Below are 15437 nucleotides of genomic sequence, written 5' to 3' on the forward strand. Positions count from 1 at the left end.
TCACTAACAAACTCAACCTTATTTCCTATGTAGTTCATAGGCCTTCTCGTGCCCAAACCACCTAAGTCTGTTTACCATTAACTTAGTCTTAATGGGCACTACCTTTAAACTACTTAGTATTCTTAGTACTGCGCACTTTATCCTTTCTTGTTACCCCAGCAATCAGAAAGGATAAAGTGCGTATAAACATTAAAATAATTGCATATACTTTAAAATATTTAATTATTTTTTTATTAAAAATAAAATTTATATTGATATCAGGAACGATACAAATATCAATATTTAACAATTTAATTCGGGATCAATTTATTATTTTGTTTAAAAAAATATTTATGAATTTTTTTTTCAATTAATACATAATATTAACTTTGGAAGGATCTGTATCTATATTTCAGAGTAAATCGAAAATAGAAATATCTAACTATTAGTTTGATCTAACAAAGAGCATTTCTTTGTTTTATTCAAGAATATATATCTAGAGTATAAAAAAATATATATTGTAAGCTATCAAAACGGACCATCTTTCAGGATAATTATGCTGCAGCTTTTCAAAATAATTAATTATATCTTTATACCAATAATTCTTCCCTTACGGTCTATCCTTTCTTTTTTTCACCTTGTTCAAAATTTCTCTTCCAGGTCCCTCTTAAAAATATTTATTATCAATATATTTGTTAATATTTATGCTATGTCACTCAGTGAGTTGATAGAGGATGAACTTTAATTTTTTTTAGATTGTCTTCTATTGTCAATGACTGGTAGGTTGTCAAAATTTACTTTTATATTTGGTAGTATTTTTACAAATAAATTCACAATATATGGTCTAACTAGAGTTGTTAAGAAGTAGCGCTTCTATAGCGCCGCTACACTTTTTTAAAAACACCTGAGTTAGCTCCTTTTAGGGCTGGAGTGGATGAGCGCCGCTCCACCACTCTTTAATATATAAATTAAATTATTTTAAATATTAATAAATCTATTTATTTGTTAATTAAAATCCAATAAAAAATGAAATTTTATTTTATTTAAATTTATGCAATATTAATCTTGAACCGAGTTTTATATTGGGTTTTCATCTAATCAGTTAAAATATTAAACATCAAGTTTTTCTTTCTTTTATATTAGAAATTTCTTGGGGATCCAGACATCATAGAAGAGGAAATGGAAATAAAAAATAAATTATCTATTTAAATAACTTTATTGCAGATATTCAATAATGATGAAAATATCATTGCGGCTATTATCCATCCTACATTCAAATTAAATAGGGAATGGATAAAATATGCCCAAAATATGGAACTAAAATACAAATTAATTAATTTTATAAGAAAACAAATTCCTGATGCAAAAATAGCTTCTAGTTTACGGAAACCCTGCAATGATTTGGAAGATTTTATTGGATTCCATGAAATTTATCATCAGGAAGATAATATATTGGACAAATATTTTCTAAATAATGATATCAAAATTACTATTTTTGATAAATTTCCTGAATTAAAAAATATTTTTATAAAATACAATACCCCGCTTTCCACTAGTGCTCCTGTTGAGCGCCTTTTTAGTAATGCTAAACAGGTTTGAGGAGAGAAGGGTGGATGTTTGTTAGATTCAAACTTAGAAAATATATTACTTTTAAAAGCTAATAAAAGTTTATAAATATTTTGATATATCATTTAATATTATAAGTAAAACTTTTTAATAAAAAAATATGATTTTGTTTCGTGTACTTTAAAAAAAATGAAAATCAAAGGAGCGGCTAGGAGTGGCACTCCATTACTTGAAGCGGGAAGCTACTTTTAAAAAGGAGCGTTAACAACTTTGGGTCTAACCGCTACGGCAAATAAATTATGGGAATTTTTTAAAACTTTTATTCATATCAAATTGTAAAAATATTAATATATGATTAATTTTAAATCATATATATATATATATATCAAAAAATATTAAGACGAAATTCACATTAGGTTCTCATATTATAAATATTTTTTTGCTTGCATTACTAATATAATTATATAATATTTTGACAAATAAATATTTAAAAAAATGCATGATTTTGTTGACTTTAAATATTCTTTTATCAATAATAAAAATTGATATGCTGAAACATTTGACATACTCATAAGGTCACCAATTCCTGGTAGAGATCTAACAAATAATTGGGTTCCGAGTTTGTCATGAGCATAGCGTGGCTACAATTATCAATAATGTTTAAGCATTCCATCCAAAATTCTTCTTTCTTACTCCTTTTCTTCTTTCGCACTAATCTTCTGCCCACCATATTGTTGTCATTATTAAATGGATAATTGCCATCGTTTAAGGGTAGTTGTTCGATTTCCTTATCATCCATGGAAAATCTAGATAAGGAATGAGTTCTCGCGCTCTTATTGCTATTATTGAGTTCACAAAAGCTTTTTCCCACATTTATTTCGCGCATGGAATTGTTTATATCTTTTTTATGGGGCACATTGTAATCATAATCGTTGCAACCCTCATCTAAGCTATCATAGGAATCGTCATAAAAACTTTCATCGCTCGTATAATCAAAACTGAAAAAAGGTTTTACCGGGTAAGAAATTTCGTTACCCATATAGCAAAAGGATATGTACAGAGTCGACATAATACTTCGTTTAACCATAGCTTTAAAATCGGACATTTGCGACAATGCTTTCAATATAGTTTCCGTTATTTCCATATATTTTCCATTGTTTATACTCTGAAAAGCTGATTCAAAATTTTGGATTCCATTATCATCGAGCTTATCAGACTTTAATAATATATTTAGATTGATTTCGATATTTTCTAAAGTACCTATTTGGCCATCATTATTTTGCATTGTTGGATCGGCGGTTAGAGATTCAAGGTCATTAAATTTAAAATATCTTCTCACTTTTGCTCTATTTTGGTGGGATTCGTTATATTCACCTAAGCTTAATATGAGTGTTAGAGCATTCAAGATATTTTTGTGCACTTCATTTACTTGGTATGGAGAATTATCGCCGTAGCCCGAGTCGGTGGCTGTTCGGAAACTTTTATTTAATAAGCTCTCTTTAGTTCTATGGGAGTAAAGCTTGACATACTTTTTCACAGCTGTCAAGCAATGATTTAAAATTGTTTGGACTGAAAACTGATTTTTTAAAATTCCAAATAAAAATATTATATTTGCTGGTTCATCCGAGAAATTTAAATCCTGCCAGCCTTGGGCACATAATTTTCGGTCTATCCTTTTGATCCAATTAATTATATCTTCAATATTGATATCGATAATGGATCTTAAGGATTTCACATTTTGCGGCACAAATTTTTTAAGACGTGTATCTTTATTGGTGTCTTGGGATAAGCTTGCGTTAATCATCTTCCATATCAAAAATGTCTGAGAAAATTTTGACTTTACTATATTTTGAGATTCCTTATTACCATCATACATGTCTTTGTTGACATTATTTGTAATGGGTATTGGATAATTTTTTTTCGAGTAAGGAGAATAACTAAATCTATAAGTATGCCCTTTCAAATTCCCAGGAACACTGTAATTCGTATCAATATCTTTCAATTTTTTATTCCACAACTTATTAATACTTGGGTTAATTTTTTTGGATAGTTGATCTGGCGAGGGATTGGATATTTGTAATCGAGTAAATTTTCTCATCAAATTCTTAAATGAGGCTTTGAATTTATGGTTAATAAGGCTCTTGCGCTGATTGTTCATTTCAAAATCATTTACATATTCTATATTATCATGGTCGATTGGCGCTTCAACACCTTTCTTCAAGAACGATGAGCCTAAACTCTTAATAGGTAACAGTGCATCAGAATTTAAATAAACTTCGCTATCATACATGGGGGTGTGGTAAGGGCTAATAGGGTAGTTACGCTCGTATTCATAATTATTCTGAATATTCGTACCATCATTATTTAATAAACTATCGTATTCAAAATCTGAACCTATCAAATCCAATTTTTTTTTTGAGGTACTAAGTACAAAGGAATCTATGGATTTATTGTCATTATTTTGTTCTTGGCCAAATTCGTAACCACAAACTGCCAAATCGATTATTAGCAACACTATATGCAACTTTCTCAATACCCATTTCGCCAAAGACACCAATAAATCTTCACTGCCAATGTTTTTTAATGCCATAATAGCCGAAACATATTTCGCATCGTTATTTGGGCAATTGCTATTTTTATTTTTATTATAGTCAGCGACCATCCAAGATAAATTAATTTGCGGATCACTACTCTTTAAACGGGTAGAATAAAATAAGGATTTTGAATTGGGTAATTTTGCCCATTCATGATTATTATATGATGTTAAACAATTTTTTGAAACTCTGGAAAAGGAAATTTTAGAATTAATAGGAATCTTTCCTATCATCTTAGAGTTTTTGTCGCTACGATGACCTACCATATTTTGTGTAAACTTTTTTTTCCTTTGGCATATCTTGGCAGTCGATTTACTTATCACGTCAACCTTATTGACTCTGTAAAAAGGGTTGAAGAAATTCGAATTTAAAATTTTACTAAATTTACGGGATCTCAATTGATTTGTGTTACTTCCAATCAATATGGTCTTAGAGGGGACATTCTCATCCTTATTAGGCTCCTGTCTTGTAAAGGTCATTTTTGAAGTCTTGAAATTTTTTGTTGAATTATTTTGTGGGCTAAACTCTATAGATTCATACTTTTTACCGTTTTGCAAAGCTTTGTGTATTGACACTTTTTTTCTCATCAAGTTAAGAAAACCAGATCTCGCGAATTTGTTACCCGTTATTATTAAGGATGCTTTAGGCACGTTTCCTCTTAAAATCAATCGGTTTATATCGTTTTCACTAGCGCATAATATAACATTGTTTATTTTATTGTCATATCTGAGTAGGCCAGGAGTTGAAAAATCGTTAAGCTTGCTTTCCAACGCATTTTTTTCTATACCTTTCATCATACTTTTGAATTTGGCTATGTTAAAACTGCCCATGATATGTTTGTAGGATCTATTTACACTTATTTTTTTGTCATAGAAGCGGTTAACTTCATCTCTATTAATTGTGTGAATGTTATCGAGTAATTTGGATTTTTTATGAATTCTTTTTATATTATTATTGTTGTTAAAATTACGATGTTCTATGTCGGCGTTAACATTGGTCTTAATTAAATTGATCTTGGTGTCAATATCAACCCTATTAAAAATTTCATATGAGACTGATTTAAGGTTTAAAATAGGATTAACGTCGAATAAATATTGATCAGGAGTCCTAACTATTATATCACTATAGGCAGCAATCTCGTGAGACGGTATTACATCATTTTTAATAATACTTGCATAATTAATTTTATTTTTATGGCAATCATTTCGAGTTTTTTGGTAAAATCGTAAATTAAGGAGCATATCCAACTTTCCTGGCTCTAATATAATCAAATAATTGAAGAAAGAATCAAAAGTTTTAGGGTGGAAGAAATTTTCTAGAAAGTATGTGCTCTTAATATGGATCTGTGAACAATTTTTTAATGATATTATATTTTTGGTACAACTATTTCGTTTGATTAAAATGTATATCAATTCTTCATACAGTAGGTGATTAATGTATAATATAATACATTTGTTACAGAGGTGAGGGTCCATCTTGACCAAATCGTTAACCCGTATATAATTATCCTTATCCTGTCCAATCGAATCATAGTATTTGCAGTTCTTGTAATAAAAGTAGTTAATGGCACCTATGTGTAATTTGGATAGCTCGAAAATGTCTTTTTCAAGCTTGTTACCATGCAAGTTCATCAGGGTCACGTAATTTTTACTCGCATAGTTTCATTTGTAATTGCTTGACTACTGTTATTATTGTTATTTTTTTGATGCTTTAAATTACTAGATTAGATATTTATTGGAATCGATTTTCTGTGGTCCAGTGTCGATTAATTGATATATAATGAAGAATGTAAAATCTAGATTTTGATATTCAAGCTTAAATTTTGAAATAAAATTGATATATTGTGAAATTTTTAAGAGAAACAAAGTGCCAATATTTTATATTTGTTTTTCTAATGATCAAAAGATTATGTTAAGTGTAAAAATGTCAAAATATTTTGAAAAAATATATTAATTCATATATGTATATTTTAATATATTCGAACCGGATCAGGCGAACAAATAATTGTTATTTCGGGTCGCGTTTTTCAGGACAAAGGATCGAGTCGGGTTGGACAAATATTTGTGAAAAAATTCGGGCCTGGCTTGAAAAATTATGCCAAAGTTTAATCTTTTCTTTATTTTTCTTCTCTACATTTTAGACATACAAAATCAATAACTTATTTTATTTTGTATTTAAAAATTTATGTAGAAAAATTATTTAATTTATTAACCAATATTTTACATCCTAATTTCATGGCAACTTTTATATCCGATAAAAATTCCTTTTTTTTTTCTTTAATGTCTATTAATCTTACAGGAGATATTTTTATTATTTATAAGACTGAAAACGGTTCGATTATGAATGGTATTTTTTCATTCCTTTCTAAAATTTGCTTTATTGTAAAAATAAACTATATTTTATTTAACAATTTAAACCGAATAGGAAAGACCGAGGACAATGTGAAGCCTCGTTTTTTTAAAAAAAAAGAAAAAGAGTAGCTTAAAATTCAAAAATAATAATTTATTTTGCATATAAATAAAATATCTTATTTTATAGTTTAAATATCAAGAAATTGGTAATTTGTTTTTCCAGCCGGCTGAGATATTTTAAGCTACATTTATGTGAAATGAGTTCTTTGTTGGGGCTTAGCTTAAGCATTATCTCAGATAGCTTATAAAAACTTCTCGTCTTAAAATCTTTATAATTCTAAAACATGTCACACGGTTTTTATTAAATTTTGTATTAGTGTTTGAACTTATTATCTCCATGATTTTTTAGAATTTAATTAAGTCATTTTAGAAATTTGAGATCAAATTGGGTCCCAATTGTGCTTGACTAGCCGGACGCTCGCCTATTTTCAAAATATTTTCCTTATTATAAATTATAACAAAACACAAACATACTTTGAAATCTGTAATCGAATAACAATTATAGAATTATCAAAATATATTTAACGAAATATTTGCTAAATCTGCCCTCCTTTTCTTCCATTGATATAATGCCAACTTTATTTTTTTTTCCTTGCGAGATTAAGAGTCACATTTCACAATTTTTTTTCCAAGTTCATCTGAAAATCTAAAAGTTATTTATTTATATGTGTTTAACTCATTCCACATATAAATAATCCAAGTGGAATTAAACTAGAGGAGCTAGAGGGTCGTTGATAAGATTTGAAAAATCTTAAGCATGAAGCCATTTAAAGCTCGTAAACTTCACAAATGCTCTACTTCTTCTTAGGGAATCCTCGAATCAAATTTAGTGTATTTCAATGGCATAATTTTAACAGTGTGAGATTACTTATTAAAATACCATTTTTTTGTTTAAAGAATTGTCTGATGGGTGTTACTAAAAGAGGCTTATTAGAATTAGATTCGTTTGATAACCTCATTATTTTTACTATAATTGGTAGAAAAATGGCGAGAGGCTATAATCTAAATAATTCATTTTCCCTTTTTTCGTCAAATAAAATTGAATCTTGAAGTGATTTTTTTTAATCAAATTTTAGCATATTTAATCTCAATTTTCTAAAAGATGACTAGATCAAATTATAATTTTTTTTAAAGAATATTAAGCTTCATACACTCTTTAATAGAATTAGAAAAATTTCAGAAATAAATATTTCAAAACGTGACGTTTTTTTTGAACCACCTGCCATATTAATATGAATATTTTTTTAGATATAACTCCTTTTTGTTTAAATTTTCTATTTTTTTAAATATATTTATTGCTTATTTTATTTCACTTTTTTATTTGGAATGTTTTAGTAGGAGAACTTACTTTTTAGCAAATATTATTAAACACCAATTATAATTTTTAGCGTCCACGATAGAGGGATTGTTGATACCCACAACATCCAAATCTATCACAAATATATTATAAATCATCAAATATAACATATCGAATGAGAAATGAAATCCTCTTCTACCACATGTGTGAGTTTTATATTACAATATTTATCTATTAGTATTTTTTATATCATCTTTTATCAGGTCTAAGGACTAAGGGCTGGGAAGACTGAAATATGTAGGACCATTTTTACCATTGAAATGTAACATTTTTATATATTTTTATTTATTGTATCATAAGATTTTATATTTTTAGTGATTCCTCATAATCTTTATAAAATATATTATTGTTAAAATATAATATTTTTATATGCAATTTTATATGTAATTCTATGTACCCCACTTGGTCCAATGTGCCCTGTTTTTTGGCTTGAAAATTAAAATAAATTGAAAATTTTGCTTTTCTAAAAAAAATTAAAAAATTAATTATATAACACTAGATACTTTGTATAGTCAGCTACTATTTGAGGTAGCTGGCAATAGCTGGCAAGGCAATATCTTTTGTTAGCTTTACAAATTTTACAAAATCGGTCCTCTGTGCCCGATCTTCCCTAAAACAATTAATTATCAAAATATAAACTTTCATTAATGATCGTATTTTTAAAAAAAGTATACCTACTTTTTATAGTAAAGATCATATATTTTTCATTAATTAAAAATTTATATAAACTTAAAAGTTTAAACTAAATTTTTTTAGCAGCATCTATACAACTGATGAGATATTAGGCAAAAAATCTAACTACACTAATTAAGTATTTTATGAAGAAAATAAAGGGTGCCCACCAACCATGGTTATCCCTCAATCTCCCTTATAATAAACTATTTTTTAAAACAAATAAAAAAAGACTGTTACTGAGTTATTAAAAATTGTTACAAGGAATAATTTTATCTGTTATATTTCTGCAATGTGCGTAATCAGGCAATACATACACTTGTATTGCCTATTTTATTCAATCCACGTACAATATATAAATTAAAAATTACTCAAAAGTTTATGAACAAATTGCTTAAAATTTATAAGATTAGTATTATTTTACACATATAATGGAATGTAAATGCATTTTTGGGCAAAATAGATCTTCAAATTTAAAAATGCGCGCAACCAATAATTAAAACTTTAGACAATTCTTTAAGACATGCGCATTGCCTGATTACACACATTGCAGATGACCAATCTAATTGCGATGACGAAAAATATTGAAAAAAATAATAAAGTTTTAACAAATGCACGGAAAAAACATTACGGCTTACTTTTAATTTCCTAATAGGACTGAAAAGATTTTCCTCAGATTTATTTTTAACACATATTGTTTCACAGATGAAAATAAATTGTTTTTTAAAATAAAATATAGTGTAAAAAAATAATTTTTTAAAATGGACTAAAAGAATCCTAGAAATAATATTATAATGCTAAATATAATTTAAAATTAAATAATAGTTAAACGCATGAAAAATCGATAATTTCTTCCTTTTTTCATCCAAAAAAAAGAGACCAATTATATTATTTTATTGATAAAAAAAAATTCTGCGAAAAGAAAAAGAATTATTTTTATATATAATATTTTAGAGGCCTTTATGGTCATTTCAACTATTATATGAGTAATATAATATTATAATTTTGGGGCTTGGAAAAACAAAACAAAAAACGGAAGGAACAAATCTCTTATTTTGGAAGAGCTTTGAACCAAAAGATGAAACTCTCTGAACTGGGACAAATTTAGAAACCGAAAACGGAACCATGAACCATATTTAAAAATTTTAGAAACTAGAATCCATTTTAAAATTTTTAGAATTCTAAAATACCGTTATTTATATATAGTTAACATCAGGAAAAGTGCTTATTTCGCCCCAAAAAATCCATTCCACCCGTCCCGTTGCCTGCCTTTTAAAATATTATTTTTAACCCGCCTCATCCGCTTAATGTTTAAAACTTTTTGCCTGACTACACCTGCCCTGGGAATGGATGAGTGTGGGCGGGCGGGCTACCTGCCCATGTAGACCTCTATTACAAAGTAATTAAGAAAATATTTTAATTTAAGATTTCAAACGGGCGCTCTAAATAAATTTATCAAAATAATACAAATATCTCTGGATTTTGTTAAGCTAATATATATATTCAAATATATTCTACTAGCTTAATATTATAATTGGCGAAAAAAATATTAAGGAAAGATATAGTATATTAATAATAAGAAACATGTATAAAATAAAATCAGTAGGGTGAGACTGGGGTTATTCGAACCAATTTTTACAAAATTGATTATAGCTCCTTGGTTTTTTAGATAATATAAAAAATAATATATGATTAGATACCTAAAACTATACTCTATAAAGGTGTCTTATAAAAAATCTTAAGAATATAATCATTTTTTTTAAATTAATTTTGTCCAACAAGCCCCAATAACGAGGTGAGGCAAACCACTTCAAAGGGCTTCCTAAATCATTGGTTTTTTAGGCCATAATAAATTGAAATGCATTTTTATTTATTAATAATGATACTTATAGAATAACTTTATTGTTTTTCTTATCATATTAAATACCAATCATAAACAGCCATGAAATTGCCTCTTCAAGATTTTGAATTTTTTTTTACTTCCATTATTGACGTATATGGTTTAGCAAGCCCCGCTAGCTCTAAATTGACAAATCATGATTGAAATAATATCTAGATAAAATAAATAATCATACTTTCCCAAATTATAGAAAAGTGTTTAAACTTTACTATAAAATTTAATTTACAAATAAATGATTATATATTTTATTAAATTTAAAATTCTGTCAAAATCTTTTGAAAATTTCATCAAAATTTTATTTCTTGAATAAAATTTTTAACAATTAATTATTTCAAAAGATTTTTGTCTACAAATGTAAACTAATAAAAACTATATTATGATTAAATTTTAACCTTCTATTCAGGTGCGTACACAGAAATTTGGTCTGGGGGGGGGGGGGGGATAATAAAATTTTTTAAGAAATATTATTGTTAATTAAAAAGACTAAGCATAAATTTATTAGGACTAATAACTTTTCTAATACACAATTTTAAACTAATGTGAATTAAAAAAATTATATATATAAACCGGCATTGAAAAACTATAAAATAAATGTGAATTATAAAATATAAAGTGAATATAACCACGATATGAATCACTTAAATGACCCAAAATGAAATTTAAATTTTTTGAGCCTTTAAAATACAATAAAGTATAAAAAATTTAAATGTTATAAATATAAATTAATACACAAAAAGTTTGTTAGGAATAATTGTATTTTGCATGTTTTGAGCTAATTTTTCAATTATCTATCTTTGCTTGGCGTTAAATGCTATGAATATTCAAAAGATCCAAATCATTCAATCTACTTTCAGATGTTGTATTTCATAGGTATGTTTTTCACAGACTTGCAGGCCCGGCCCCCGTGCCGGACCGTATTTTAATTTTTTTTTAAATATACCCGGGCCGGGCCCATAATTTATTTTTAAAAAACACCCTGGCTGGGCTTGAAATTTTTTTTAGAAAAAATATCCGGGCCGAGCTGTATATTTTAAAACTAAATTATATGAAATCGCCATTATTAGCTATAAGAATCAAAAATAAATATAATATATTTAATAAAAATTCGGGCCGGGCCTGAAAATTTTATTTTCAAAAAAGCCGGGCCGGGCCTGAAAATTTTTTTTAAAAAAAACTGGGCCGTGTCCTGCAAATGGTACCTCTGCAAAGCTCTGTTATTCTTCTTAAAAAAGAGAATATTCTCTCATTAGTTCACTAAAGAGGTACTAATATATATATAACCATTTTAATACACTGGAGTAATCTAAAATGTGTTTGAAATAATGCAAAGCATCCATAGCATTTTTTGGGACTGTATCAATCATAGTTAATCTTTTAATCATAGTTATTCAGCTAATAAGGCATCATAAGATATTTTAACATCTTCATGATAAAAATCTAACAAATATTTATATTTTTTTTCTATCACCATATGAAAAAGGTTGGGAGAGGGGACATTTGTTTTATAATACTCTTCTACTGATCCTATATTAATGTTTTGACGATTAGCTTGCTTGCTGCAAGTCGAGGGGGACAAATATTAAACATGTATAACTCTGCTTTTGACTCAACAATAACATATAAAATATGAAATTCTTCATCAACATTAGCTCTAATTTCCTTGAGTTCTAATAAAATGCTCTCCGCTATTCTCATCTTCTTAATCAAGTCAATGTTATGTTTTTGAAAAGTATTACATAAAATAGTTGTATAATTAAATAATACATTCTAATGAGAAAAAAAATTTGGAATAAGTATTGAATCCAATAATTTTCTTACTTCTGAGGAAATATTTCTTTCAAGCCATTGTGATATTTCAGCAATAGCATTAATAATCGGCTCTTCTAACTCCATAATAGCTGTTACTGCTTGATAATGGAGACTCGATCTCGTTGGACAAGCTTGCAATTTCTTTCTCCATGTTGTACAACGAGTTTCAGAGATAATTATTATTTGACTAGAAATTTAGATAAATATTATGCCATTAAAATTTGAAAATAATAAGCAAATTACGCCAAGGAAAACTTGAAATCGAAATTAATTGATAAAATAACTTAGTAGATGAATGTGATAAATAAATGTAATTAAATATATATATATATGAGATAGGAATAAATATTAACAAATATAAATTAATATTAACAATAATATTTTTGGAAAATATAATCCGACATCTGTATTTTTGTGGCTTGGGGGAGGGGGGGGGGATTTTTCCCCCTGCCTTCCCCCCGCTGCGTACGCCAATGCTTCTTTGTATTTAATTTTAAAATGAGATTAAGTCTTTTGCCAGGTCCCGGGGTTTACCTAACCCCAGCTCCCCTTATTTAGGATAAAACGTTGTGGTAAGAATGAAATTGAGCCATTTTTATCCCTTTTTACATCATCCTAACTTTAAAAACTGCAGAATCTCAATTCTAATTTTTTATAATATACCTATCTTGATATAAGATCTTCTAAGGTGTATTGCTACAATTTTTTTCAAACATGCTCTCAAATTAAAAACAACTTTAAATTTTTTTAAAGGGTCAATTCTCGGCCCTAGCCTAGTTCATAATAACGTAAATAATATATTGGCCAGACCATTGGCCTATAAAAAAAATCAATTTTATTTTCAATTCTTCTTTTATCCGTGATTAAACATCACATTCACAATTAAAAAATTAATAATAAAAAACAAGGATTTTTTAAAAAAATTTCTAACTGACATAAGTATTTCAGGATGAGAAAAGAACCGACAATATTTTATATATTAAATTGTTTAATTATTTTTACATGATATATAATAGAAAATTTGTTTATAAATGCTTTTATTTAGTGTTGTTAAATAGTTAGAGAGCCGATTTTTAAAAATGGCTAGCTCTTTATCTAGAACAATATTACGCAAGCCTGAATATTTTAGGTATAGTTGACACAAAGGTTTGGACACACATTATCAAAATTGGCTAAAATATTGAGTTAGCTTTTTTAAAAATCGGCTCAAATCTAGCCGTTTAACGTTTCTTTAAAAAAAATAAAGTTATAAGGAGACCGGGGTAAAGCGGTTGACGGGGTGACAATGTTTTTTTGCGTTTTTGAGTAGTGAAAAGTTAGTTAGATCAGGACACAAACAAAGTTTTCAAATGCACAGTGAAGCGTGAGAACTAGAAGCTCTTTAAATGACTTTGGGTGCTCAGATCTTTGGAGAACTAGAGTAAGCCAAGATTGTTTGGCCGAAAAAAGGGAATCTTTCAACTCGATAAGCGTGGAAATAAAGTCGTTAAAGGTTATACCTGAAGAAAGGAAACAAGCAATTGCTATTAAAATGAGGGATAAAAATTCAAGTCCTCCTTAGTAATTAGGCATAGAGGCAAATGACCAATTAAAATCGGAAAACTTTAGAATTAGAAGGGATTCGATAAAATGTTTTAATTTTAATTCGAAGGACTTAAGGAAGGGAATTATATTGGAAAGCCGGGGAAGATTTAAAGATGTGTAAGAATTTAGGTAGGAAAAAACATTTTTTGATGAGGAAAAAAAACTGATGCTTGGGAAGATGAGGAATATTCTTAAGTTAATTAAAAAGAGATTGAATCAAATTGTCGAAATATTTTGGCAAAGGGAGTTGAAGAGCCAATAGGAGAACCCAACAGACATAGTTACTCGTGCGAAATGATTTTAAAATCTGGGGGAGGGGTAAAATACTTATTGTTGAGGGAAGATATTTCACATTTTTTTCTATTTAAGGAAAGACCAGAAGTTTTCATTTCAAATACTCGATGGCCTACAAAACCTTGCGTATAGATCCGCCAAAGAATCCTCTAGGTATCATAAATTAATTTGAAATCAGGCTTTAAATTATTGATCAAATTATGTTTACCTATGGCGAAGAGCAAGGGACCTAGTGGATCCCCTTGCTAATTCAGAGGATATGGAAAATTTCCCGAATTTGAATAACGAGGGAAATATAAGTTTTAATATTTTTTATTATATATTTATTTCAACTATATTCCCAAATGAAATAAAATGAATTTTGCAATTAAATATTTTTATTTTTAATACTAAAAAGCGTTAAATAAAACTATATCAAAATGTATCTTAAAAAATAACTAAAAACAGGTACTGATACCGCTGAAATAGTATTAATACAGATACTTTTTATAAGAGTTTATATAGGTACAGATACCACATTTATATATTAACAACTCTGGTAATTTTTAATCTGAGCAGTCTATGTTAATACAAGTCCATGATATAGGAATAGGTAAAAGATCTTTTTTTACTTATTAATACTAAAAAACTCAAAATCAATAATTAAAATTTTATAGTTTGATTACCAATCCTCGAATTTTAAACAAAATCTATATGTAGGATAAAAGTTCAACTTAAAAAATGTTCATCTAACTTAAAAAATGTTCATCTAAAGGAAATTTTTTAATTGGATGAAATATTTTTAAAATTAACACAGGTAACTAAAGGAAACAGTAGATTAAAAATTGGAGATATGAAGGTTATTAAAGGTTTAGGCCTTTAATGAAATTTTGTCATTTTTCTTGTCAAATTTGATAAGCCATCTAGAAATTTAAATAAATCAACTGTTGTAACTGCAATATCCTTAAGTTGGATCTAAATAAAAATCTATATCGTGCACTCTTTGATCTATAATTAGTTGGTGATTCCGAATGCCGAGCTTAAAATCGACCACTTACTAAATATTCGATTGACCAAATTTACTAGTAATACAATTTGAAAAATGTTGATTTTCGTTTTATATACCTATAAATACGTATAAAACATAATCCCAAAAAATATTTTTAAAATATCTCTATTTGGCGGATAAACGACTCGTAACCGACCCAATGACTAAATACTGAATTGCTGGATTTTAAATCATATTTAGTAAGTGGTCGGTTTTAAGCTCGGCAATCGGTCAAATCAAATTA

The 15437-nt window shown here is 27.8% G+C and overlaps 1 protein-coding gene across 2 annotated transcripts; it reads right to left on the reverse strand.

Annotated features, from left to right (window-relative positions):
• Window positions 1–1984: 1984 nt before the first annotated feature.
• Window positions 1985–9356, reverse strand: LOC135931268 (uncharacterized). Of its 2 annotated transcripts, none has more exons than XM_065468264.1 (2): window positions 9218–9356; window positions 1985–5953 (listed from the first exon to the last, which is right to left on the reverse strand). In XM_065468264.1, exon 2 carries the CDS (start codon window positions 5768–5770, stop codon window positions 2114–2116), a length of 3657 nt encoding a protein of 1218 aa, XP_065324336.1. In that variant the 5' UTR covers window positions 5771–5953; window positions 9218–9356; the 3' UTR covers window positions 1985–2113. The 2 variants fall into 2 exon arrangements, with proteins under 2 accessions (XP_065324336.1, XP_065324337.1); XM_065468265.1 differs by lacking the exon at window positions 9218–9356 and adding an exon at window positions 6124–6213.
• Between the last annotated feature and the right edge of the window lie 6081 nt (window positions 9357–15437).

Source organism: Gordionus sp. m RMFG-2023, chromosome 1, assembly GCF_954871325.1.
Source record: "Gordionus sp. m RMFG-2023 chromosome 1, tfGorSpeb1-WG-v2, whole genome shotgun sequence".
Taxonomy (NCBI): domain Eukaryota; kingdom Metazoa; phylum Nematomorpha; class Gordioida; order Chordodea; family Parachordodidae; genus Gordionus; species Gordionus sp. m RMFG-2023.

Bases quoted from the DNA above. Each gene is read 5' to 3' on its own strand.
- LOC135931268 (XM_065468264.1), bottom strand. From the start codon at position 5,770: ATGAACTTGCATGGTAACAAGCTTGAAAAAGACATTTTCGAGCTATCC.